This window comes from Stegodyphus dumicola, chromosome 8, assembly GCF_044657685.1.
Source record: "Stegodyphus dumicola isolate Sdum_Otavi_A_Nest chromosome 8, ASM4465768v1".
NCBI classification, from domain to species: Eukaryota; Metazoa; Arthropoda; class Arachnida; order Araneae; family Eresidae; genus Stegodyphus; species Stegodyphus dumicola.
The window spans coordinates 179,946,776-179,974,246 of NC_140775.1; the positions used below are offsets into that span (position 1 = coordinate 179,946,776).

At 33.9% G+C, this 27,471-nt stretch overlaps 1 protein-coding gene across 1 annotated transcript in view; it reads left to right on the forward strand.

Moving 5' to 3' along the window:
- The window catches only part of LOC118189302 (zinc finger E-box-binding homeobox protein zag-1-like), a 284,002-nt gene extending 258,258 nt beyond the window's left edge, over positions 1-25,744 (forward strand). The window contains exons 3-8 of the mRNA XM_035359885.2: positions 2,042-2,262; positions 4,755-4,973; positions 5,081-5,379; positions 5,623-7,012; positions 13,144-13,336; positions 16,280-25,744. Of these exons, the coding sequence (XP_035215776.2) occupies positions 2,042-2,262; positions 4,755-4,973; positions 5,081-5,379; positions 5,623-7,012; positions 13,144-13,336; positions 16,280-16,473 (2,516 nt within the window). The 3' untranslated portion in view covers positions 16,474-25,744. The remainder of the gene's footprint in view (positions 1-2,041; positions 2,263-4,754; positions 4,974-5,080; positions 5,380-5,622; positions 7,013-13,143; positions 13,337-16,279) is intronic.
- The last annotated feature ends 1,727 nt before the right edge of the window (positions 25,745-27,471 follow it).

Sequence of the window (27,471 nt, forward strand, 5' to 3'; positions counted from 1 at the left end):
ATGAGTGCGATCGTATCGCCTTACCGGGTTGGAACAAACGGTCGGTGGCGCATATTCCTGAAGATATGACCGGGTCGGGGAGTCGGAGGGGGTGGTCTTGGGTGTCGTAAAATCCGAATGAAGAAGATCGGCATCGAAGATTGGGGAACGCTCTTCGCGTTTTAACAGGAAAGGAGCAAGTATTTCTTGTGAATAGCTTCAACTTTTATGGAGATTGCGAATTGTCTACTTGTGCTGCCATCTGTCGACAGTTTGAGGAAAGAGAAGAGATAAATTTCAAAAGAAATGTTATCGGAGAAATGCATGATAAAAGTAGCTCATTCACTTGACTATAAGATGATGGTTTTCCATCTAAAATGTCCTTTTTGAAATCACGCCATTCTCATATGAGCAGCCTAGCATTTAAAAAAAAAATGTTTTTTAAGGTATCCTATTATTTAGCTTTTAGTTTTTACGCGAAAGACAAGCATGTTTACTTCGTAGTTTTACCTAACACATGCTATTTAGATAGATCATCTTTAATACAACAAAATCAGAAGCCGTATAAGTTGTCTCTGGCACATTTTCAAATTTTGCTTACGTATGCTGTACCAGAACAAAAGAAAGAAAATCCAAGATAAATTGATGTTTGAAATTTAAGTCGAGCACTGCATTGCTTAAAGATATCTATAAATATATTTCTACAATTTAAAATACTAAAAGTCAGCTGTGATTGTAGGCAAAAATACCTGCCCCTTTCAAGTTTTAGGTTATTCAGCCTTTTTGGTTTGTAACTTAATTATTTTTAAAGATGTTTATAAAAAAATAATTATAATTATTGAATTATTAGTGTGTTATATTCAAGATTAAAATTAATTTCAGAAATATTTTTCCTTAGTAAATCAATAAAAATAATTTGTCTTCCACTCCATGTCAAGTCCGTTACTTTGAGATTATTTTACCCACAATTAGTTTGTAAATTTAGAGAGAGATATGTACTTCAGATGCACATGAAACAATTATCATATACAAGTCATGATTGGATTTTTCTAGAAGTATCAAGGATTTATGTGTGTTTCATTCAAACAATGATTTTCCAGTTACGTCTTTTTGGCATGGTGCTTTTAGGCCTGGTGAATGGCGCGAAAGAACATGACATATGTAAATTTTTTTAATTGTAGTTACTTGCATTTTGTGTATGTTTACATCCAGATACACAAGCTCACTTGCATGTATGTTTTATCATGCCATAACATATTCTGTAATACATTGCCTGTTGTACGATTAACATAAATATAAATAATTATTTCGCCACGCTGTGGATCCAACCGGTCTGTTGAAAACATCACTGCTGGGCGGAACAGAGTTACTGTAGGTACCAAAGTTTCGGACGTGTACACAAAAGCATCCCTTCCCTTAGGCAGATAGCCCTCGAGGCTTTGCCGTAATCATATAAATAAAACTAAAAAAAAACTAAACTCATTGGCGCAAACAGCGCTAATGGGCCAAGGCCTGCAGTGCCCTAAAATCTGCTTTCTTGGCTGTAGGCTTCGAGGTGCGTAAGCATATGCCCTGAACAAAACGTCAGCTTGTCGCAGGACCCCCAGTGTTTAGTCCTCAAGCGAACTTGGTACTCATTTTATCGACCGAAGTGATGAAAATCAAGGGATGAAAGGCTAAGTCGACCTTGCCCAGCCCGGGGTTCGAACCCCGGACCTGTGGTGCTGCTGCGCTAGCCATCGGGCCTATAAATCAAACTAAACCAACCCAAAAATTCCGAACTTAGAATTTTAGAAAGACTACCAACGAGGAAATTCAGTGTATCATTAGCCACCCTCAGTAAGCAGATATGTGAAAAAATGATTGCAAATTTCACCGCAAAAGGACGGTGATGGAGAGCAAATCGGGAAAAGCATTCTTTTTCGTTCTTAAATTGAGCATTTATTTAGAAAAAAGGTATTTAATTGGGCATATTAAATCCAACGTTTATGGTGGTACACCTTTTACTATATGCTTCTTCTAAATAAGTGTAAATGGGTAATTGTTTTATTATTTTTTTCAGAGGAACCCAAGGTTCCTAGCGAATACCTTCTGAAATGTCCCCACTGTGAGCAAGTCTTTTCCGGCCAACAGGCTATTCATGAGCTCAAGGATCATTTGTGCCATTCCCATAAAGAGGCCGGTCCTCCAGAACCGAGCTTTGTGTGCCAAAAATGCAATGCCCCTTTCACTTGCAAAGAGAATCTTGCCAAGCATAAGCTTTTTCATGCTACAAATGGACAAGTAAGCATAATACTTCATTTAGTATAATACTTCATTTAGTATATCATGTTTCTAATTAATTTTGTATTAATAATTACGAGATGAATTTTAGAATTGAAAATTTTCGCTTTCGAGTATGTACTTGTATCAACTGTTTAAGATTATAGATCTCAGTACATTAATATTAATTTTTAAGCTGATTATCTGTGTATTTGATGTGCATTAAATTACAATCGCTGGTGATTTTGGAACTACTTGTCTAGGTCAAAATATATCACCTCAAATTGCGAGATATGGGACATCTTGTTTTATTTTTTTAAACGTTTTGGTTATCGTCTTCACTCGAGTTTTGGCTCTTTATGTATATAATTACAAAACATACATATATAATTACAAATTATTATGTAATTATAATTACATATATACAGTGGTGGCCAAAATTGTGGACACTTTTGGAAATTTTTATGTTTTTGAACTTCATATGCTTATAGAAAATGTTATGTTTCGCAAAATGCAAACTTGTATATATAATTTTAAAGAGAATTAATTACTGAATTCAATACAAAACACAAAATTCAATTATTGGCAATACAAAAAAAATGTTATATGTACTTTAATATAAATAAAAAACATAGTTATGAAGTGGTTAGAAACGAAATTCAGCCAAGAAATTGCGCGGATTCAGCTGGACCTGTTTCATTGAGTAATGGAAAATTTTCGGTCAAGATTAAAAATTTTTACACAGAAATAGCTCTCACTCGAGCAGAGTTATTTGTAAAAAGGAAATGGTATGTTTTTCTCAACTTAAATCTGCAGAAAAATTCTAATAATAAATGTTTCATGAACAAACTGGATACTTTTAAAATTTCCCACTTCCCTGGTGGGCCTGTTTTATATATATATATATTTGATGTGATAAGTTTTCAGAAAGGTAATAGATAAATATCATAACATATACAGTGAATTAAGAGTGTCTGATTTCTATGGTATTATTTTTATGAAGCGCTAAGATTTTGTAAATTCTTAATATCAGTGCTGATCCTACAGTGTAAAACACATATGTAAATTCAAGGAGCCTCTTAAGATTAAAGACGAGTGCTTAAGGAAAGTGGTGGAAATGTTGGTATGAAAATTTTCAGAGTTGTGAATTGAAACGGCACGTTTGCTATTTTAAGAAATACTCATATTGTGTAGTATAATATTAATGTAGCACCTATGTAGCTAAATTTCTTTGAACTGTATGGCAAAAATTCATTGTATCCCTATTGTGGATAGGAGAGAATATGTTTGAAATGAAAGGTCGTATATTATGTTTCAAGACAGTATTTCATGTGCTGTCTGTAATTTCAGGGCTCAACAGTTGCCAATGATGAAAGTGTTGTACTCTGTATGTGTAGCACTTGTGTAACGGTGTCCGCCGATAACATCGCGGCAAAAACATCGCGGACGAAAACGTCGCGGAGAAAACAACGCAAGGCGAAAACGTCGTGCTACAAAACATCGTAAGAGAAAACATCGCAAAGAGAAACCATCTCAGTTCTAAAACATCGTGGTACAAAACATCGTCGTCCAAAATAAAGCGGTTCAAAAACTTCCCAGTTTAAAAACATCGTCGTCGAAAATATCGTGGTAAAAAATAAAGTATCTACAAAACATCGCATGACGATAACATCGCAAATATACTTTTTTGCAGGTTTTAATAATTATAAATGGATATTCCCATAATGATTTGTGAGCGCAAGGTGTAAAGAAGGATAATTTTTAATTTCACATTTTTTTATTAACTAATAAATTTTTGCTGAATAAGTAAGAAGGAAACTTAAGCATAGAAAATTAAATGCAACTTATAGATTATACTTTTCATGAAAAATTACCAGTAAAACTTTATAAAAAATTATTTATTAATGGCCTTTGTTAGTTAACAATGTCGGTTTAAAATTCTATTAAGTGCTATAAGTTGCATTAATTTTCTATGCTTAAGTTTCCTTTTTATTTTCTAAGCAAAAATTTATTAATTAATAAAAAATATGGAAGTAAAAATTATCCTTCTTTCCTTCTTGCGCTCACAAATCATTATGATAATATCCATTTACAGTTATTAAAGCATGTCTGTAAAAAGTATGTCTGCGATGTTATCGTCATGCGATGATTTGTAGATACTTTATTTTTTACCACGATATTTTCGACGACGATGTTTTCAAACTGCGAAGTTTTTGAACCGCTTTATTTTGGACGACGATGTTTTGTACCACGATGTTTTAGAACTGCGATGTTTTCTCTTTGCGATGTTTTCTCCAGCGATGTTTTGTAGCACGACGTTTTCGCCTTGCGTTGTTTTCTCCGCGGCGTTTTCGTCTGCGATGTTTTCGGCTGTAACCTGTGTAACTAAATTTCATTGAACTGTATGCAAAAGCGCACTGAATCCCTATTGTGGATAGGAGAGGATATGTATGAAATGAAAGATCGTGTATTAAGTTTCAAAACAGTATTTCATGTGCTGTCTCTAATTTCAGGGCTCAACAGTTGCCAATGATGAAAGTGCTGTACTGCGCAAGTTCAAATGCAACGAATGTGGAAAAGCTTTCAAATTCAAGCATCACCTGAAAGAACACATTCGAATTCATAGTGGGGAGAAACCCTTTGCCTGTCCAAATTGTGGGAAAAGGTTCTCGCATTCTGGGTCTTACTCATCACACATGACCAGCAAGAAGTGCCTCGTTGTTAACCTCAAGGTAAGTTTACTGTAATTCTTATATTTTGACTTGAACTCATGTGCATTTAAGGCATTTGTTTGATCGAACTGGTCTTTCAATCCTTGCTTTCGTTCATTATCTTCCAGGTGCGCAAAGTGGATAGTCGCTCACCTCGAGGTCGTGGATCTACACAGAACAATTCTTTCCGCCCAATCATTCCCAAATATGCTTCCCCTGGTGCTGGTGGAGGCGCAACCGGTGGTCCCGATATGCCACTCGTACCTGCGGGATACATGCCTTCATCTGAGAGATTTTCTAGTTTTTCTGGCCGACTCCAACAGCCGTACTTGCCAATTAATTTGCACCCTTTACTTGCGAGCCAACCACATTACCATTTGCCCATAGGAGCCTTTTCAGATGTAACACATTTATTGCAGCAGCGTAGGTGCGTACCTTTCAATTATTATTCACAGCATTATTATCTTTCGTGATAAATCTTAATAAATTATAATTATTTTATTGATAACAGCTGTTAAAGTATTGGAGTAAATTATATTGTTTCTGACAAGTGATTCAATAAAAGAAATAGTGTAATCCATCATGTTGACTCTCTATTTTTAATATTCGTAATAATGTGTTTGCTAATTGCATATCTAATTAATTTTTGTTCCATTTTGCTTATTTTAAGATATGAAAATAACTGTCCGCCAAACGCAGATCATCAAGCTCACTCTCAGCTTTCACCACATCTTATACCTACTTCCTCAGCTCTTCTTGAAAAATCAGAGGATTCACCTGTTTCCAGCCCAAAACCTCCAGGAGAGATAAAGAAAATTCTGGAAATCGTTGATAACACTGTTTCAAAGCAGCAGCAGTCTCCTACGAGGCCTAGAACAAATGGGCTTCTATCTGAACTGCTAAGTGCTGCACCTCATCCATTAGTCAAGTCTCCACCACCGCACTTCGCAGCTTCTATTGATACTCGATGCCGCTTTTGTTCCAGCCTCTTTGACAGTAAAATTGATCTCCATCAGCATGAGAGATATCTTTGTCCTCGCAATATAGAACTTCGGACTAAACAGTGGGAATCAAAATTTTTCCAACCGCTACAGGAACAGGGTAGCGATGGGGAATCAGGAGAAGAAAGCAGACTTCGAACATCTCCTTCCACTCTTAGTGTGGACTGTGTTCTCACATTGAAAGCCCATTACCAAATCAACCCTCGTCCAAAGAAATCTGAATTGATTAGACTCTCGCGGGATCTTAAATGTCCGACACGGACCGTGCAGGACTGGTTTCATAGTCAACAAACGCGAAGCAAAGAATTTCCTTCGAATGGAGATATGTCACACAGTCCCCCACCTCAGCACCAGCAGAATTCAGGCTTGCCTTTTCCGTCTGCTGTTGTGCCTCATTGCAATGGTCACTCGTTTTCGGTTGCAGCTGTACCTCATTACAATGGTGCTATATCATCTAGTAATCAGATAATTCCCTTTCGACCGATGGTTAACTGTTCTCCAAATGTGGACATGCCCAGTCATGAAGAAGACCAGCCTCTTGATCTATCAGTTAAAATGAGGCGCGAGGAAGAACTGCATCACCAAGAGAGCAGCACTTCCAATAATCTACCATCTCCAACACAGTTTGAAAGTGAAGTTTTGAACCTCAGTCAGAGGTCTTCGCGCACACCTCCGAAGGTATCCAGTCCGTATCCCATCCATAGTCGAAGCAATCATCAGCCTCGTGTGATCCCTCAAAATGAAGATACTAGTCGGGATACCTCTCAAAATCATCTGCACTCTTCCCTTCTGTACAAATACATGCAGATGGGTACTTCAAACCGTCGGCCGTCACCACCGCGGGAAAAATCACCAATTATTGTGATGCCTTCCTCTCCGAATAGGTCCCCACTTCACACTGAACCACCTCAAAGCATGCCATCACCTGTCAGTGCCAGCTATGTCGATAACAGCAGTAGTCCTAGTGGAACAACAGGCTCCTATTGTCACACGGATGAACCACCTGACGGAAATCCATATAGTCCCAGTGGAGCAAAGAAACTTCGCATTTGGAATCAGGTATGTGCATCGTTATATTTGTGGGATTTATTCATTAAATTCCTTACGTAAGCCAGGCTTATATTCTGTTTGTACCTATGTGTACTTCTGACTTTCCTTGTCCAAAAACATTCTTTGGATATATTTACCTGTTTTGAACCCAACTGCACAAGCGTCCGAATGACTGATTCATCTGCAGGCATTTCTGTTTCTAGCAGATAAGAATTTGAGTTCAGTTTCGCGGGATTTCCTCTTGCTGATGCTGAAAAATACCAATAAGATACATATTATAACGTGTTTAGGAAAGCTACTAGAACAACACATCAAGTTCACGAATTATTATCGTGGCAAGTAGTACAAGATTGCTCCTGTCGTTGGCCAGAACCTTGAGCACGGTACATATGACTGCCCGTCTTATGCTGTACCTCATTACAATTTAATAATTTCTTAATTAATAATTAATTTCTTAATAATTTATTAATTTCTTAAAACTGGGGCTTAATTTCGCCCCAGGTTTGAAGGAGAACACCCTGGGAAATAGATCAAGAATCTCACGGTCCTTTTCCTCTATCACCAACCTCTCGAGAAGTTTTTCGGCTCGCCGTATACACTCATGTCCATAAATTAAGGATAATACAAAATCAGGCAAAGGAAGAGTGTTAGAAGCAAAACAAATTTCACTTATTGTAAAGCTTATTTATTAAACAAAAGGTAAAGAGCAAAAAAAAAAAAAAAAAAAAAAAAAAAAAGATGCTATATGTTTGATATTATTATAAAAACTAGCGATTTTCTCTCCCTGGAGCAAATTACAAAAAACCAATATTACATGGTTGGTATGATTGTTAATACATTGTATGTCTCCCAAACGATGCAATACAGTCTGTACAACGATTAGGCATGCTGAGTGTCAAATTATCGATCTGAACTTGGGGGATATTACACCACTCAAAAAGCAATGCTCTCCGAAGTTCCGGTAGACATGTAGGAGGAGGTTGACGGGCTGCAACTCGTCGACCAAGCATGTCCCACACGTGCTCTACTGGATTCAAGTCCGGTGAGAATGCTGGCCAGTCCATACGGGTGATATCCTCCGATTGAAGGTATTCGCTTACGATGTTTGCACGGTGAGGACGGGCGTTGTCATCCATAAACACAAATTGTGCGCCCATGGCTCCCCGAAACAAAGGTACATGTTGTTCCAGAATGACGTCCCGATAGATTTGGCTTGTCATGGTTCCAATTTGAACATACAGGTCAGTTCTGGAACCCATAATAATTCCACGCAAACGAGCACTCCTGCATCACCGTAACGGTGTCGTTCAGTGATGTTTTCTTGGTGGTAACGGGTACCTGGAGCTCTCCATATGAACGTCCGACGAGAATCGGACTGCAAGCTAAACCTGGACTCGTCGGAAAACATCACACAAGCCGACTGTTGCGATGTCCACAATGCATGCTCTTTACTCCAGGCTAACCGCAGGTGACAGTGAGTTGCAGTAAGTGGAACGCATCTGACAGGTCTACGAGCATATAGACCAATCTGCCCTAAGCGTCTGTACACGGTCTGCCTTGAAATTGTCGTACCAGTGGCTGAAGAGAGCTGACGAGACAGGTCTGAGGCTGTGCTCCGCCTGTTTCTTTTGGCAGCAACTGCCAAATACCGGTCCTCATTCTACGTTGTAACTCTGGGGCGACCTGTGCTGTAACGTCTACTTACATTACCATCATCTTGGAATCGTTGCCAAAGCCTGAAGATGACACTCTGGGCAATTCCAAGTTCATCTGATACTTCCAGTTGGGTATGCCTACATTCCAGACGGCCGATAATTCTACCACGTAAAAAATCCTCCAAATGCGTCCTTTGTGTCATAACTATTCGGTTATTGCACTGAAATGCTTATAAAGCGCCTGCGAACAATTTTACTTCTTTGCCTGTATTCCTTATATATCACTCTCTTACACTCTCGTCATTGTGACGTACCATCGGTGTCATCTGGTTACTTCCTGAAATTTGCATATGATTCTTGAAGATGTGTGTAGTGATTTTACAGGTGATACATTTATTTTAGAGTTCGATTTCCGCGTGACTCCGAATTATCCTTAATTTATGGACATGAGTGTAGTTTGAATATCCCCATGCCATGTTGTGTTGGGTGAGCTGTGTTAACCATGACACTGAATAATATCGGCCAAGAGGGTTCAGCTCACTTGTATATTATAGTCCCCACCCCCAATGCTGAACAGGCACTACACATTTAAAAACTCCTTCTCCAGGTTTCAAAACCGAACCCTTTTGTATGGCAGTCAGCTTTGCTAACCACATTCTTGTCTGAGCGACATGTGTCATTGTTATAATCATTAACAAATACGAAATACTGTCATTATGCACTTAAACGGGAAGAAACGTATGATATTTAAAAAATTCTACGTGGTAAATTTAGTTTAACAGAATATAACTTATAGGATTTCATGTTAATTAAGCAATTGTTATGATTTGAAACTTTACTTTAATATCTTCTTTTCGTAATCCTTACCAAAATACAAATAAGTTGTTTCAATGTTTTAGGATGACAGCTTTTGGCAGCCTTGTATGCAGTTACATACTATCGCAAGCTCTGCCAAAGCTTATTCCGACTTTAGCCATTTTTCTGGCCGACGTTGAAAGCGCGTCGTTAATTCCTAGAGTCGGCTTACGTAGACTGTCCTGTATGTTTTATCAGACTACGTTACACCGATTTAATGCTATTTTAAATACTCACAGGTGGCGGAGTTCGTTCTTTTGTTAATTTCAAGAGTTAAATGAAAAGTTTATTTGAACTTTCGTCAGACTTTATCATTTGATTCAGAACAGAGCGATAATGAGCTTATCGGTCGGAGGAGGCTCAGAAGGACATGGATTTAAGCTTCTTCTCGGCTAGAATCCTACAAATTAATTATTGGTATGCATTATAGTTTTCGTTAACTGTATTGACTAAATAAGCCAGCTATATAAGAATCTTAAAGTTGTATAGAAAGTTATTTTTTAAAAAGGAGGCTGCATTCATCAGGTGTTACCTGGTGTTAGGGAAAGTTCATTCAAAGAATAAGATAGTCACTCATGTTAGATTCTTTCGAAGTGCGTATGATTCTCGCATCAGTTTAAGGCTGAAATTTTTGCCTAATTTAACTTTTCTGTCTGTCATATTTATATTAAGTCTATTAAAATTAGTGTTATGTATTATTTGAAAGTTAAAGAAAAATTAAAAAGCTACTGCTGCTTTTTATTTTTCAAATTTTTAGGGATTTTACGAAGTTGGACGCTTCAAAATAGATATAAAAATAACTTAAGTTTTTTTTTAGCCCAAAGAGCTATTAATTTCGTTTTGGCATTTTGCGTTGAAAACCTTAAATTTCGGTTTACTTTTCAAACTGTTGCCACCAAATATTAAAGCCCTGTATTATATTTAAAGAAATTAAATAATGAAAAATCTGCATAAATGTATGTATGTTTCTCGCATTGTGATAAAACGATGGTACCTAGAGCCATCCAATTTTCAATAACGTACGTTTCTATCCGAATATGGGCATCTGGAAGCCCAAATTTGGAATTTGATTTATTATCGATTTCATATTTGATAAAACTTTAACGAATTTTGATTAAGAAACTCAACGATTTCAAAGCGAGGAATGGCAATGTTGTATAGAAAAAACATTTTTATCTCCAGTGCGCGAGATCGTGTATCAGAAGTTCTAAAGATATGCTCATTTTAAAATTATTTTGCGATATTGCTGTTGAACTGAATTTTATGGTTTAACTGCGAAGAACATGATATTTAATAAATAAAGGGAATATTAAAAACGTTAAAAAAACGCTCCTTTGGGCATAATGTAAAATCTGAAAACTTTCAGATTTTTTTAAAATTTTTCTACTTTTTTATATATTATTTTTCATTTTTTCAAAACAAATTTTTTTCGAGATATTTTTTTGTCAAGAACATTGGGCCTCCACTTGTAGCTGAGTGACTAAGACAGTTAAATGTTGAGCCTTCCACTCTGATTTGAAATATAGGTGGGCGAAATCGCCTCATTTATGCCATTGGTTCGAACCGTTCGCTCACTGAAACGAATCCATTCTTTCTACTGACCCACATCTCACTAACAATATCCTTAATGATAAACCTTTGGGAGCAGGGAGTTAAATCTAGCGGTAAGGGAACGAACCTTGAAATCGGGTCTCATTAGCGAGGTTGAAGAGCGAAAAAACTCCAACGAGCAGTAGGATTGGTAAAGTCGACTCAATCAAATGCTAATTGAATGAACCGATTCCTTTCAACTGAGTTTTGAAATTCCCTAAAATCTCCGCTGGTAGTTCGAGTCTGTGTTCAATTCCAGGCAGACGGACTGGCTGTGTGGGCATTTTCGCGGTTTTCCCCATGTGTAACGTATATACTAGCCAGATTTTCTTAGAAGTCCTCCACGAGGCCATACCCCTCTTAAATACGTAGCCCTCGAGCCAGGGGCGTGGCTAGAGTTTCCAGCGCCCGGGGACAACTGAAGAATTTGCGCCTCTTTCTGTGTGCCAAGGATCGAAAACATTTCATTAAAAAATTTCGTAGCATCAATTTGGCGCCCCATGGATGCTGCGCCCGGGACAGATGTCCCCCCTTGCCCCACCCATGGCATATATCCATTTCTGGCTCGCTTCCAACAGGAGATATCCGTGAACTTCAAAAGAGCTAAAGTTCTATTTTCTGCAATCGGAGTGAATTCACTCAGTAAAGTGAATTGGTTCTTTGAATCAGTTCAGCATATCGTCCAACTCTAGTTTAAACGGCAAAGGAAAGGAGCTGGCTGGCTGGTTGGTTTTTGTGGTTATCTCCATGTGTAACGTGAGTACGAACCAGTTTCCCAGAGAAAGTCCTACACATCATCATCCTCCATAGGTAGATATCCAAAGCATCCCCCTCCATAGGTGGATATCCATCGTGGGCCTTACTTATTTAACCTTCCAGCACGCGCGCTTGGCAATTTTACATGAGCACCCGCGCGTCGTATTTTTTACGACATCCGTTATTTTACCGTTTTTGGCACGAAAACGAAAAAAAGGAGTGAATATTGATAATAAATTTGTTAAGAAATGAAATATTAATCTTATTATTGCAAAATACAAATGATATCGCATTCAAATATAAGTAAATTATTTTTAAGTTCTCATGTTAGTGAGATGGAAATCCAATAATGTATTTTATTATAGGAAACTTTAAATTTATTATTTAATAATTATATTTTAAAATCGAAGCTAATTTTAATATTCACCAAAGACAAGTATAGACAATAAAAAAGGAAAACACCTTGGTAGGAAAAAAAGTAGGTTTAGCATTACTTACTTCTGTAAGGAAATTTACTTCTTACTGGTTACAAAAACGCACTTTAAACTAACTTTAATGTTTTTATTTATTTCTAAAAAAATAGAAATAAAAGAAAATAAGGAATGGAAATCGCTATTGTTCTCCCATCCGAAGGTTTCCTAGTCTTCGCTTTCTTCGTGAGATAATTCTTGAAGAAATCGAGCAAAATCAGCTGGTTACACGTATTTTTTTGCCATGAAAACCGATATAAAATTTACAGAGCCAGATGTATTCAAATTAAAAGAATAAACAGCAATTAATAACAGAAAATTACAAAATATTTGAGAAAAAATATATTATCCGAATTTTATGAAAACACTGCCACGTAGCACAAAAGCCCAGTTAAAAAAAAAAAAAAAAGTCAAATGACTTCCTGTTGGCACATTCCGTGATGAGGGGAAGGTTAGAAACGAGGAATAGAAATGACTTGAAGAAGTCTCAGCCTCGATATGCGAAAAATGTGCATTAAAAACTGAATTTGTCTTAAATTTTGCGCATACGCGCGTGCTGGAAGGTTAAATGACGTAACGTATCCTCCCTTAAGAGCATTGTTTTAATATGAACTCTTTTGTACCATCTTAAATTTTGTAAGTGAATAAACTTTGATTTCATTTGACATGAATATCAAAGATTCAGAAGAGAAAAAAAGGTTAAGTGTCTGTCAGCATAAAATATATTTAATGTCTGCATTAATGACGAATTGCAAATTTGATGTGCACATTAGGAGTGTTCCTTATTTTTCATAATATTTCTGAAACATTTCAGGGAGAAGGAGACGAGAGCACATTAGAAGATAGTCCTGGAGCTGAGGAAGACTCCTCGGGAGGTTCGGGGAAGATGAGAAAGTCGTGGAAGTTGCACAAAGTCGAGAGTGAGGAAGGCATGTATGCTTGTGACCAGTGTGATAAAATGTTCAGCAAGCAAAGCTCTCTAGCAAGACATAAATACGAGCACTCAGGTAACTACTGAAGTAACTTTTAATAGCGTTATTCTTCTGAAGTTGAGTTCTAAACGGAATCGTTCGATGTGCCAGTTTGATCAGTTTAAGTTTGCAGAGTTCCCACTTGTAAATGCTACGTTACAGTTGAGCGTGAAAAATCTTAAGAACTGATAAGCGAATAATCGCTTGAGTTCGTGTGACAAGAAACAACAAGATGGAAGGGTAAATAACCCTTTATTATTCAAATAAGATTTAACAGAACTCCATCTTGGAGTGTACAATAAAAGCCAACAACTTGGGCTTGAACTTAAGAGGCTAAGAAGTAAACTAAAACTAATCTAAACTAAAGAGATATAGCCGAAGCTATCCAGATTCTAACCGAGTTGGCCCCTTAATGCTAATAGACTGCGAAGCTATCAAGGGCCTAAGTACGGCCGAGCGTAATAATAGCTTACAAGAGAGTAGCCTACAAAGGCGTACCTGGTAACTCTCTCCCTAAGAACGAAGAACTTCGCGGTTAAATACCGCTCTTCCTCATTATATATTCAGACGTGATTCTAAAACTACATTTTGGCCGGGAGTAGTAAGTTGAAGTTAAGAATCGGCAGGAAAGGAACTGTAACTCAAAATTTAACTGTTAATAAAATTAACATAATCCTTACAAGTTATTTGTAAAATCGTACCCTTTATTCCTCTGCCACTCCTGGAGTGAATCTGTCAGATTAAACTTTCCCATTGGCTCAAATACAAGTATGTGATAAATTAACGCGTTATCCTTCTTTTAAAATTGTTATGTTACTCTATACATAAACTAACTTGAAAAATTTAATGTGCTTGTGGGAGAATTTATATTTTTGATGTTTATGTTTCTTAGATGTATTGTTTGCTTTCTTGAGCAATTTGAATTTGAAATTTTGTAACATTTTAACGAATTTTTGAATTTTATGGTTTGAGTACGTAGAACATAATATTTAATAAATAGAGGTAACACACAAAACGCCCCTTTGGACATAATTTAAAATCTGAAACATTTCAGTTTTTTTTGGGGGGGGGCTTTAAATTATTTATTTATTTTTTGGTTGAAGGTTCGGTTATTACACGCTCGGATTTTTCACTTTCTATGGTAATAAGAAAAGACTTTTATCTGAATGCTAAAAATTTTAAACCAAGGAAAATCTGAAATTTGCATTTGCTGGAAAACATACTCAAGAATACAAATAATAAAAATAAGCAGATCGTATTAAGAGCTGAGATTCATTTTTGAAGTACAATTTGGTAGAAAGCTGTGGCTGAATGTCTCACTTGGTGGATTAATAGAATTGTGCGCTACGCAGCGTTTTGTACCATATCTTGATTTGCCCGAAACATCCAGAAACTACTAGTTTATATGTATCGAGAATTATGGAGTTAATTAGGGAAATCATTCCGAGAATTTTCGGGAAAGGGAAACAAATTCTAAAAAACTTCGCTAGACGACACACTAAAGTACGATACTCAGATTCGTCGCGAAGTGAAAATTTGTAGGTTCTACTGATAAGTGCAAATTAGCGCACTTTTCTACTTCGTTGTTCGAAGTAAGGAAGTATTATAATCGGGAAAAAAAAAATCGGGTATCATATTTCAACAAAAATATTTATTTAGACCATTCCCGAATCCATTTGGAGGTCTTTTTGCTTGACATCTGTACTTACGGACAGAAGAAAAGGAGAGTTTTTCGAAAACGGATTGTAAAATGGATTCAAAGGGGATTATTTCTTGACGTATGTATGGTATGAATATATTTTGCGAACTCAAAAATGATTAGTTGTAGAACGTTGAAATTTTGTAAGGGACTGCTATAATATCTAGTTCTGCACCTTCCTTTTTTATTGCAATCGACAGAACCAGACGGGTCGGGAATACCCACTTCCTTACCTTGCTTAAAAGTCCTTTCTCGGTCTTCATTTTCGTAATCGTTAGTCGTACTCATATACTTTCAATTACCAAAAAATTTTAAATGATGAAAATTTTCATGTTTTTGCGAAATAAAGAAAGAAAAAAAAAACAAATAAAGAAATCTAATTTTTAATACGGTCTTCCGGTTCCTGTGCTTGTATTTGGGAAAGTTTTATACTCGTGAAAAAAATAAAATTGGAAGAAATTTGACACCCGTATGACAAAAACTAACTGTGTTATTTAATTTCAAAATTTTCAGTTTATGATGTCATTTTCAGCTTGCTGTGAGAGATCGGTTAATTAAGTTAGATTAATTTGAAGAAATAAATTTAAATGTAGTGGCTGCCGTATAAAGAAGTCCTACGGTATCCATATCAGATTTTTTATTAAAAGATTCTTCTGGACGTCAATAAATGTAAGCTATCCGAAGTTTCGAGTAATATTTTGCACTTACCTCCACCGAAAAGTCACGAAAAAGTATTCGTGGTTCAAAGCAAAATGCCGCTAAAACTGATATCTGGCAACTCATGAAATCACCGGAACGTGTTTTTATGGTAAACCCAATATACGCAGAATACATGTCTGTTTTCGCCGACTGGCAATGTCGATGTTGTAAGATGCGGAATTCGTGTAATTCTCTGATGTTTTTTAAGGTAAAACAAATAGCTGCGTACACGGGGAGAACAAAAGAATGATATCTCGAAAAAGATAAGTGTTTTATTATTGATGTTTTTTTCTTTTCCAATTTTATTGATTTTATGGAATTTTTAACGCGCCGTCATTTTGAAAATGGCTGTTGGGGCATTAGCTTAGTTGGCGAGTTTTCGAGACGGGTGTGTAGATAATAAGAAAGTAGCCGCTTTTGCAGTGTAGGATTGGAGATATGGAAAAATCAAAGTGTTTAGATCCTCGAATCCTGAATTTAATGTTTATCTGTAATCATTTTTGCATTTGAATAATATGATTTTAAATTTTGAAGGAATTTTGATTATCTCTTCATTCATTAATGTGTTGGCATTTTCTCAGGTCAAAGGCCACACAAGTGTGACGTATGCAGCAAGGCGTTTAAGCATAAACATCATTTAACGGAACACAAGCGCCTGCACAGTGGTGAAAAACCATTCCAGTGCAAAAAGTGTCTCAAGAGGTTTTCCCACTCAGGATCCTATAGCCAGCACATGAATCACCGATACAGTTACTGTAAACCCTATCATGAGTGATCTTCCTGTGTTTTATGCCTCCTTTCCACAAGCCTGATCTTCGAATATTCTCTACGTCATATATTTACCGCATAAATATGCTTTTCATTAGATCATTGGCATTCAGTATAAAGATTGGGTAAGATTCAGTATAAAGAAAATCAAAGTTCTTTTTTTAATTTTCCAAAACGTTTCAGAGAAACTCGCTTGAAATGTGAAGAGACCTTGCAGATTTGTTAATAAATCCCTTCTTTATATGTGCTGTTGAACTTTATCAGCTTTGTATTATTTTTACACTGCATTCATTGTTAAGTTGCTAGGTAAAACTGCTTTTGTAAAAGGAAAATCAGTAAATATATACTGATGGTCAGCAAAATTAAGCAGTGTTATATAATTATGAAAAAGAGCACTAAATTTCGTACAAAAAGTTTTATATGAAGGCTGAAGGTGATGCATACCATATGAAAATGGTATGAAAATATAATAGCATTATTGTTTAATGTTTTTGTTTTTATTTTTGAGAGAATTTAATTGATGTGAAATTGTTCAACTATATATTCCTTGCTGTAAACCAAAGTAATGATATATTCACAACGAGGATACTGTAATTTAGATGATATTTCTTGAATATTATGAATATTTTTTATTTCTAATGAAAATGTAGGATCTTGAATGGACACAGAAAAAAATTCTTTGTGATCTTAAAATGCGCTTCACAAGATCCATAATTATTTTTACAAAATGATGTAGGAATTATTTGTGGTTTTGTTACTGATTTTTTTTTTCTGAACGTTAATATTTGCCTGCATCTTTGTAAATTACTTATTGTATGTTTAGAGCCTTTATGTGGAATATAATATGATGCTCTATATTTCTAGTGTGCTAAGAAATTTGTAAAACTATATTTCCAAGTATGTTATGTTGTAAAACCATGATCTTATGTGTTTCTAGCTAATTATACGGTGGCCTCTATTCTTGTACAAAAATATATGGATTCTGTATCTAGATCTGATTATGTATGCCAAAGATTGCGTATGTTTTTTTGTTATGATATCTGTTGATGATTTGTTTTAAGTTTAGAATGTAGCTTCATGCATACTGAGATTGTTGCTGTCTTTTTTAAGAATATTTTTAGTTGTTTTATTTCATACTACATTCCTATTGTTTTCTGGAATAAGGATCTAAACTATATTTTTTTTTTACCTAGATTAAATACTTTGCTATTGTATCACTGTATACTCACTTGCAATATATTTGTGTTATACAAGTTCTCTTTGTAGCAAGAATAGCAATTTTTTAAAAATGAACATTATTTCTGGTTCTGCTGCGGGGAAAACAAGGGAGCTGTATTGAAATTTATATATTTTTCCCAATTAAAATACTAAATATTATATAACTTTTATATAGAAATTAAAATAAGCATATTAGTAATATTTAAGAACTTCGTCGCTTTAAGTTCATTTTATTTTCCTTTTTCTTACATAATTATTTATTCGCTTTTTGTGACTACTAAATTCATTGCGACTGTAAATTATTACTTTTTTCAGTGTTATCACCTTTTTTAATTTGAGAATTCAGCTATTATATTTTCGGAAATCGTAATAATTATTCAGTGTGCCAAATATTAAATATTTTTTTTCAAATTTCGGAAGATTAAACAAAAGTTTCTTTAGAGTTTAATAATTGTATTTCAAAAAACAAAAAGTTCCCCTAATTTTGTTGCCACCTTTTTGCAACATTGAAACAAACAAACAAAAAAAAAAAAAAACGTATTTTTCAAAGTAAGTCTTCTCAGCAGATTGACATATTTTTAAGGAAAACATTTCAAAATTACTATTTGAGAGTATAAGTAGGGTTGCGAATTAAAATATTCTTCATGAAACCCTGTAACTGTGGTAAGTATTGTAATTTTGGTAATGAAATAACAACATAAGTTTATTTAGCAAGAAAATATTTTTCCTTCCAAATGAAAAACCTTTTGGCAAATTCATTTTTCATACTGATGTCTTACATAAGAATTTCAAAGATACATTACGGAATTCATCAAAATGTGACTATATCGTTGTTAAGTTGTGAGTATACTCATTTCTATTACCAAAATGTGTCATTTTTTAAAAATATAAATAAACCTTTTTTTTTTTTAAATAATTTACTTTTAAATCCTTTAAAGAATTTTAATCGTTTTATCTCTCTACTGGTAGAAAAAATAATGACTTTTATATCCAATACAATCTTTCTGTAAAGTCTTACTGTTAAACATGAGATAAGTCTCATTATTTGAATAAAATTTTAAAAAATGTAATGACATAAAATAAATTATTTGATATGCAATTGTTAAGAAGGTTAGTAAAAAAAATTCTATTCTCTTAAAGAAAAATGATAAAATTGGATAAATTCTGAGAAAAATGGGTAGTTTATTAACTTGTCATTTAACTATGTGTTATTGTTTCGTAATTTGTTTTTACTGAAGAAAATTTAAATTTTCTTTACACTTATGGCTTTCTTTACTTTAAACAGTAAAAAAAATCAATGAGTACAAGCTGTGTATCTGTAACAAATGTTTTTGTCTAGTATTGTTCTTGTAGAATATTGCTTAGATTCCACTGTTTTGTAACACATTTACTAGTAATATTTTTATTAACAAAGCCCTTGTTATTCCTTTTGCCACTGTACAAAACCAAAGATATTATCATTATATATATTTCTCTTTGCAACGAATTGCTCTTATATAGCCATAACTCTCGTCCAGAAGGTGCTGTTGCCATGTCTATATATAATATTATGCTGAATAATGTTTCCATCAACAAAGGTGCTTTTTTGTAGAGTAGAGTGCCAAAATAGTTTGTATATGTCTGCTTTTTGTAAACTTTTTCTTGCTAGTCATAATATGATGCAATGATATACATGCAAATGTGCATGTGCTTTTACAGAGATAAGCTTGTTTATTGAATTTTGAATTCTTGAAATATTTATCCTATTTTACTTCTTTTGTGTATAAATATGCAAAATTAGAGCATACGATTAAATTTGACTTATGTGCCAAATGTATGAATAGACTGGTTTAAAAACAAAATACTGAAGAAAATATCTTATACTCTTTAGTTCTTTCTCAAAATACTAGCTATTAAAAGAAAAGAAAGATGAAAAGATTTTATCCTTTTTGGGTCTTCCCGAGAGTATAGTGCTATACTAAACCTTAATAGTAGCTAATGAAAGGTAGTTTTAAATTCCACGTTTTAAAACTGTGTATATTATTTTGAACGGTTCATTTTCATTTTTGTGCAATTTTTTTCCCAACTTAATTCTTTTAGCTTATTTTTTAAGTTATAAAAAGTGTTTTAAAGTGTACCTAATTATAAGAACTCATCAACTCAAAAATGAGCAAATCTGAATCGAGTGCATTTTTGAAAAGTTGAATTTCATATGCTGTCATGTACAGTAATATAGAATAATATTATAATATTCCAAGAGCAGGATTTAAATTAACTTCTTTGAATACAGTAGCTTTCAGCTATTTCTGAATTCCCATAAGTTATCAAACTTAATTAGAAATCCCATAATCCTTATCGATAATTTAAAGAAACTGTCATTCAAAATATAAAAAGGTCTTCCATAATATAGTACTTTAAAAATTGTTTGAATTCTTAATGGAGAAGTAAATTTAGAGGACTTAGAAATGATGTTGTTTTAAATTAATTGTTTTCTGTTTATTCGTAAATAATCTGTTAAAATAATTGTAAAAAGAGTTTTAGTTTGTGATTTTTTTCAAATGCCAATAAGAGCTCATCTCTGTTTTAGCAATAAAAGATGCATCTTTTATCATTAAAATCTTGATGTTTTCGAATTTTTATAAAATTCTTTTTTTTTACAGTGTTTTCTTTTTTATTAAAATTTTAAATATGAGTAGTGAAGATGTAGCATTAAGTAACTCAACGGGGGCGAAATGTGATTACTACTACATTCTTAAAAGTGTCTAAAAGGTGTAGTAAACTATTAGAGAATAATATTAGAATCTGTTAGAACTCTTTTAATTCTTCGTTATTTAATATTAAATGAGTATACGTGAATCAAGATTATAGCTGTTGTATATGTAACATTAGTTACGTAAATTTTTAGAAAAACATCTTAAAACTATTATAATTTAGAAAATTTTAAGGAAGATATTTATTCCTTATTAACAAGAAATTTATCTTTATTATTTAAATATAAATAAATAATTATTTAATATTAATATAAATTATTATTTAAATAAAAATGTGTCATGGTTCCTAACTTTTAATATAGTTAGGAACACCTCAGTACTTCTAAATAAAGTTCGAAATACAGTATATATATATTTTTTTCAAATTTAAAAAAAAAATGGCATCAAGATTTTAATGATAAAAGAGATTTGTAACGATGAAGGACTTAATGCAATAAGTTTGCTAGTATGTTTTTACTAATATTTGCCAAACTACAGATTATTTTTTTGCATACATACAATTTATGTTCTAAATAGCGAGCTTCCAGCGCAGAAATCTGAAGATAAAGTCTAGTTTTATATATTACAGAATTTAGAGTTAATATTTGTTGCGTCCTTTATTTGCACTTTGTTGAAAAACCTCACCACTCTGGCTCTTTGTGAGCTGGTTGTTGAATTATGATTGTCCAGTGCTGTTTTTGAAAGAAATAGCTCTCACTCGTTATTTGGTCACAAGACTTCCAGGGAATTTTATAATGCTCTATCAAATTTTAAATGCTGTGTGCAAACAAAAAATGTTAATTATTCTTTTATTCTTGTGTCACCAACTCTTCCAAAACTCTCAAATGAAGCGTTACATTTTTCTTAGAAACCCCAACTGTGTAATTGTGTGTTTGTATATATATATTTCCTCCTTGAACCTTTAAATCCTTTTCCAAGTGTATCTACGTGTTTTCTGATTTATCATACGTAGAATTTTTCTGAATTACTACCAGTCTTTGTCATTTTCAAATGTGTACCTTCCGAGTTTATTAACTACTCTGTATATTATTTTTTGAATTTACTCCTACGTCGTTCATAATTTCTTCTTGTATCAATTGTAAGATGGCAGCGGGTTAAAAGTCGTTTGCACGGAAATACGGTATTTTAAAACACATGCTGGTGTTCTTTGGCAGATTTATTTTGCATATCTGAAGATGTAATAAAGTGCAATTTTTTACATGTTTTAAATATAATGTATTTTACGTAGAACGTTTTAAAACTGTGTATATTATTTTAAACGGTTTATTTTCATTTTTGTGCAATTTTTTTTCCCAACTTAATTTTTTCGCCTATTTTTTTAAGCTAAAAAAAGTGTTTTAAAGTGTACCTAATTATAAGAACTCATCAACTCAAAAATGAGCAAATCTGAATCGAGTGCATTTTTGAAAAGTTGAATTTTATATGTTTTCATGTACAGTAATATAGAATAATATTATAATATTCCAAGAGCAGGATTTAAATTAAAGAAACAAAAATTATAATTTTTATTTTTTTGCATTAAAATTAAACATAAGCTTTTTTAAATAATGTATGTCTTGAGTAATAAAAGTTATAATTTTTATCCTTTTATATTACTTTATGTGTAATTAAAAAAAATATTGAAATTAAAGACAGAAGTAAGTTTTATAGATAAAAATGCGCTTGGAATAATTTTTTATTATCTTTTACATTTTTATTATAATTCTGAATATTTGACATATTAGATTTATTTTTCATGCTATATTTTAATTTTTAATTATTCATATTCATATAAATAATTCTGTATAAATTTAGCTTTATGTCGATCAATAATTAACTTTTTTTGTTTGCATCAAATATTTTTATTTTTTTTATTTATTTAGTAATAATAATTCTTACTGGTTTATTTAATAGTTATTTCAAGCATTGCATTGATGCATTTATTCTGCAATTTTATATCCTTTCTACAAGAATATATATTCTTATTTTAAAAATTATGTATTCATTCTCTTAATTCAATTCTCATTCTCCAAGCACACCAATATGCGAGAATATAGCAGACGTTGTAATAATTTAAGCATCGGTAGTTTATTTTTATGCAGTTTGTTATCTATTTATCTCATGAAAATATTATTGAATACTCTATTAAAGTGCTTTTTTAAATTATTGTTATTATTATGAAGGTAAAATCTCATTTACCACTAAAATAAATTTCATTTTAGAAAATATTCGATAGTAGTGTATAGAAGATTTGTTTTAAATTACTAATCATGACTAATTAAAAGCTTTGCTTCTTTTAAATGACTTGCTGATAATTTTCATTTTGATCCGGTTATGATTATCATCTATAATAATTGCCTAGCTCATACTTTTATATTATAAAATTAAGTTTCGTATGTATAGCGCCGCTGTCTTCAGTTCTTGTGCAAAAGTCGATTTCATACCTACTTGAACTGAAGTAATTTGAGTAGTACTTCTAATTTATTTTTAGAAGTTAAGAAGTATAAATTTTCTAGTTCCTGATTTGGGGGAAGGGGATGAGGTATTGTATTTTCTGTATAAACTTTGAGCTCATTTTAGAAATTCTATAAGATTTCCTTTTTTTTTTTTTAATATTGGTCTTAATTTTCATAATTACCCAAATAAAAGAAGTATGATTAGTTTGTATTATTTTGAGGGGTTTGAGCTTCATAATCTGTTACTTTATAACAGGCAATTCAGGATCACATTCACTCATACCAGCTTGCCTCGTAACCACAGTAACGACAGCTCGGAAGATGATCCAGGCCCCTAACTTTTTTCCCCACTTCATTTCCGTTTTTGCTTGTATTTGCATTGTGAAAAGTGCAGTGATAATGAATATGTATTACGATGGCAAACGGGAAAAAGATGAGAAAAGCTTTGAAGGGCCTGTTTTAATGTAACAAACTATAGTAATGATTGAATTACTATAGTTACTCGTGGAATTTCTTATCTTTTTTCCACCCTATTTTTTATTAATTTTTTTAAAATTTTTCTCCTCGTGTAAGGAAATGAGTGTTTTTAATACAAACGATATTAACATGATTCTAGTCTTCCTGCAATGTTTTCATTGTGTTTTTTTTAGTTTTAAAAAATTCTACAGATAGAAGTAAACCAAAGATTTTTAAAAAATATTTTTAAGCAATATATTTATCTAGTCATGTTGTAAATGCTTATAATATGTTCAAAGACTGCCGGCCTGTGTTTCAAATACCTCGTAAGGGTGCTATTGAATATCTTAAAAATTTTGCCTTAAGGATTCACTTAAATATAATAAGTGATTACCCGTACTTTCATATGAAGCATCTTTATCAAAGTTTTCCCTACTGCATTCCTCCTATCTTTTACATGTTCATGTGCCTCGTGATCGAAACCTTTTCCATCTTTCCCTCTGTGTCTAAACGTGTACTGTGATGTGTATGCTATGGTGTTTCCATGAGCTACGTTCAGATTGAAATAAACCTCTGAAACTGGAAGCTGCACAGCAAGTTTCGCAAAGATATACTGCTAAAAATTTAGTTTCATAGTTGGCCGAGAGATGGCGCCACCGGTTAACATTCTTGCATGATTAAAAAAATGTTGAGTGCCAATTTCTAATTCAAATTGGCTTGAATTTTTCGCTTGTTTCGAAACTAAATTGGGATATATCTATACTAAGAGGCAGAGTGTTATCTCGAACTGAACGCAGCTTTCACCTTTTTTTGATAGTGTACTGAATTACATTTCTGGTGCTTCACATGTTCTACGAAGCACTTTTATTTCTTGAAGAAACGCACTTCTTATTTTTCCGTACCGGGAACGTTACCAATCCAAAAGTCAACGATGATGGACGAGCAAGTGTGATTTTTTGCTGCGCAATTTATAATTTTTTTTAACATAATTTAACTTTTTTTTGTGTGACTTGGATTAATGATATTTCAATATCCTAATTTTACTTCAAATTTTAATACTTTTCTTTCAAATACATTTACAATAAAAACTGCATTTTTAAGAAAAATGTTTAGAATCAAAGATAAGATGAAAATTTATGCGATTCTTTAAACATATCGATCTGTATTTTATTTCAGGTTTGGATTTTGTGCAAAATGAGATCTTATAATTTGTTTAAACAGTCTTGTCTTTTGAAGGAAGTTTTATTTAATTTTAACAAGAAAAGAATACGTGAAATTTATTCTAATAAAGATTAATTAGATTTTTTTTCGGCGAATGTGAAATTTATAAAAAATTATGTGAAGGTACGACTGATTGTATTCAATTTTAACGTATTTTAATCTTCGGTTAAATTTTCTGAATTTTAATCTTTGATTCTTTTAAATTAATCGATCGTATTTTTTATGCCTAAAATTTATCTATTCGATTTAATTTAATTGAATTAATATAACTAGTGAAAATAATTCAGAGAAATATACGTTACAAGAATAACTTCTAAAAGTTTAACGTTTTTTTAAACATATGAGTATTATATAAATCATTAAGCTGTGAAAAAGATAAAAGTTTTCCTTCCCCTTTTTAGATATTATTTATTTCTTAATAAATCAAAAAGTTTTCTCTTGATTCGCATATATATGTAGAAAAATTTATAAATGCATATACCTAAATGTTTTCAGAATTTACTTTTTGCTTTTTATAACATTATTAAGCTGTAGATTTTATGCGTTAAATGTCGAACTGATGATATATTCATTTTCTTGTTTAATCTTAATCCAAGTCGCAGATATTCAAACTAGAAATAAAAATTCCACATTTCCAATTTATGTCAACGTTCTGTTTGTTCCATTGTCATATTAAGATGTCTAAGCAGTGAACTTTACCTTTTTATTTAGTATTTGATTCTTAAATCCTTGGCATTTTTTATCGTCAGTGGGTTGCAAAATGACTGCACCCGTAACTGCTTTGTGATATAACATGCTTATACTAAATCATGTAGCCGAAATAAAATAAGTAAAGAAAAACAAAATAACATTGTTGAGCTTCCTATAAACATGATTTATTAATGATGACGAATAGGATGGTAATTGAATTCAACGTCTCTGTATCGTCCAAAGCACCCTCCAGGAGATGAGGGGAGACAAAAGATGAACTTTAATAATAATCTTAACTATTTCGGGCGTTCATATTATTGCCTGACATTACTGTACATATATACATATACTATATAATGCCTGTATATCTCTTCTTATTGTGCTTCTCTTCCATGTCTCTTCAGGTGTCTAAGAATATCCTCTTCCAATTCCATTTGTCTTAATATGAAATTATGTAAGATTGAAACGAAAAAAAAAGCTTTTGAAATAAATTTATCGCGCATATTTACTTTGTGTCACGTCTCTTCCTTTTCAGTGTACAGTTATACACTTTTAATACATATTACATAAAATACACTTAATACATATTGCACAAACATACCGTTACGAAATGTACACGCGCGGTAAGATGGCTTCTCGGCAAAGCAGTTTTAGGGTTGTTACAAAATGGCAAGGGAAGGCAGGGTTGCCACATTTGACGAGAAATCGCCCATTTGGCGACAAAATTGGCGATATACCATGGACGGATGGAGAAACTTCTAGAACGAATTCTTACCAGTTTAGCTCAGAATGTTCTCGAACACAAGCCGAAAGCTATATAAATCCTGCTGGTCCGCAGTCAGTCAGTTAGTATCGAGAGTGGCTCGTCGAGAGGGCGAGATAGTCAGTATCGAGTTGGTGTCTCGTCTAGCGAGTCAATCCCTGCGGAGTCGATCGAGTTTACAGCCGGGCAGTGAGTGCCGAGTGGGTCGTCGAGTGCACGGAAGAAGTCTGTTAGTGCATCGTCGAGAGAGCGTCTTGAGCTCCGGGAACGATTGAACCGAAGAGTCAAGAGCTGTGCTCGTGTGTCGTCGAGTGCATCGCGAGTTGTAGCGTGGAGAGTCTCAAGAGTACGTGGAGTTCCGAGAACTACCAAGCAGAGTCGGGTGCTTTGCAGGAAGCTGTCTCTACCGTGATAGCCTGATAACCTGGAGGCTGTGTCGCTGATCGTGTCAGCGTGTTTATAGAAGTTCATCGACGACTGTAAAACGTGTTTTGGAGCTGTCCTGACAATACTGGCCAATAAAGTGTGTTTCGATACTTCATCAAGTGTTGTCGTTATTCACTCCAAATCCACACGAACCCCGTACGAACGTGAAGGAAGAAAATAACGTAAACTGGTGTCAGAGGAAGAAAATAACATAACAATGCATTTAATACGTGTACACATAAGTAATAAAATCAATAATACAAAAGAATTTTTTAACCGCTAAATAAATTAGTTTACTTTTTTTTTTTTTTTTTTTTGAAGAATGCCTTTTAACACGAGTTTTACACTGCACGACATTGAAAATACAACACCAAGAAGGAGCGGCTCGAAAATTAAGCAGATTTCAAGGTGAACGTATGTCACCGAGTTATGCGAATGATGTGAAATGCGCAGCTCTCCCAGCGCAAGTTGAACAAGATTATAAGGGAAGGAACCTGCAGAATGTTCAATTTTCCTGCCGTTATTCGTGCTAAGGAAATCATCGTAGAAAATTTGTTCTTGTCTCAGAGAACGCATGTAATAGCAAATAATGCCAGGCAGTCTTCAACGGTGGCAGTTGTAGCAGACATGCGATTTTACGAGGGGCATGGTGATCGGACTTAGAAGAGCAAGTTGGTCCATACGGCAAATCTCAGCTGACTTACACCCGGACGCGTCCACAGTGCACAGGCTGTGGCGACGATGGTTGGAACAAAGAAATGTGGCGAGTTCGAGGAGTGCTGGTGCAGCAAGAGTGACGTCAGTACGCGTGGATCGATGCATCCGCTGACAAGCTGTGGCGAACTCGCAAGCCACTTCTACCTCAATTCTGCAGCATGTTCAAGACACCTTGGATGCTCCCATATCGACCAGAACCATTTGCCGTTGATTTTTGGCTAGTGGCCTGCACTCGTGGCGTCCCGTTAAGAAGACTGCCATTAACCCCACATCATAGACGCCAGTGTCTGCAATGGTGTCGAGCCCAAGCGATGTGGTCGACGGAATGG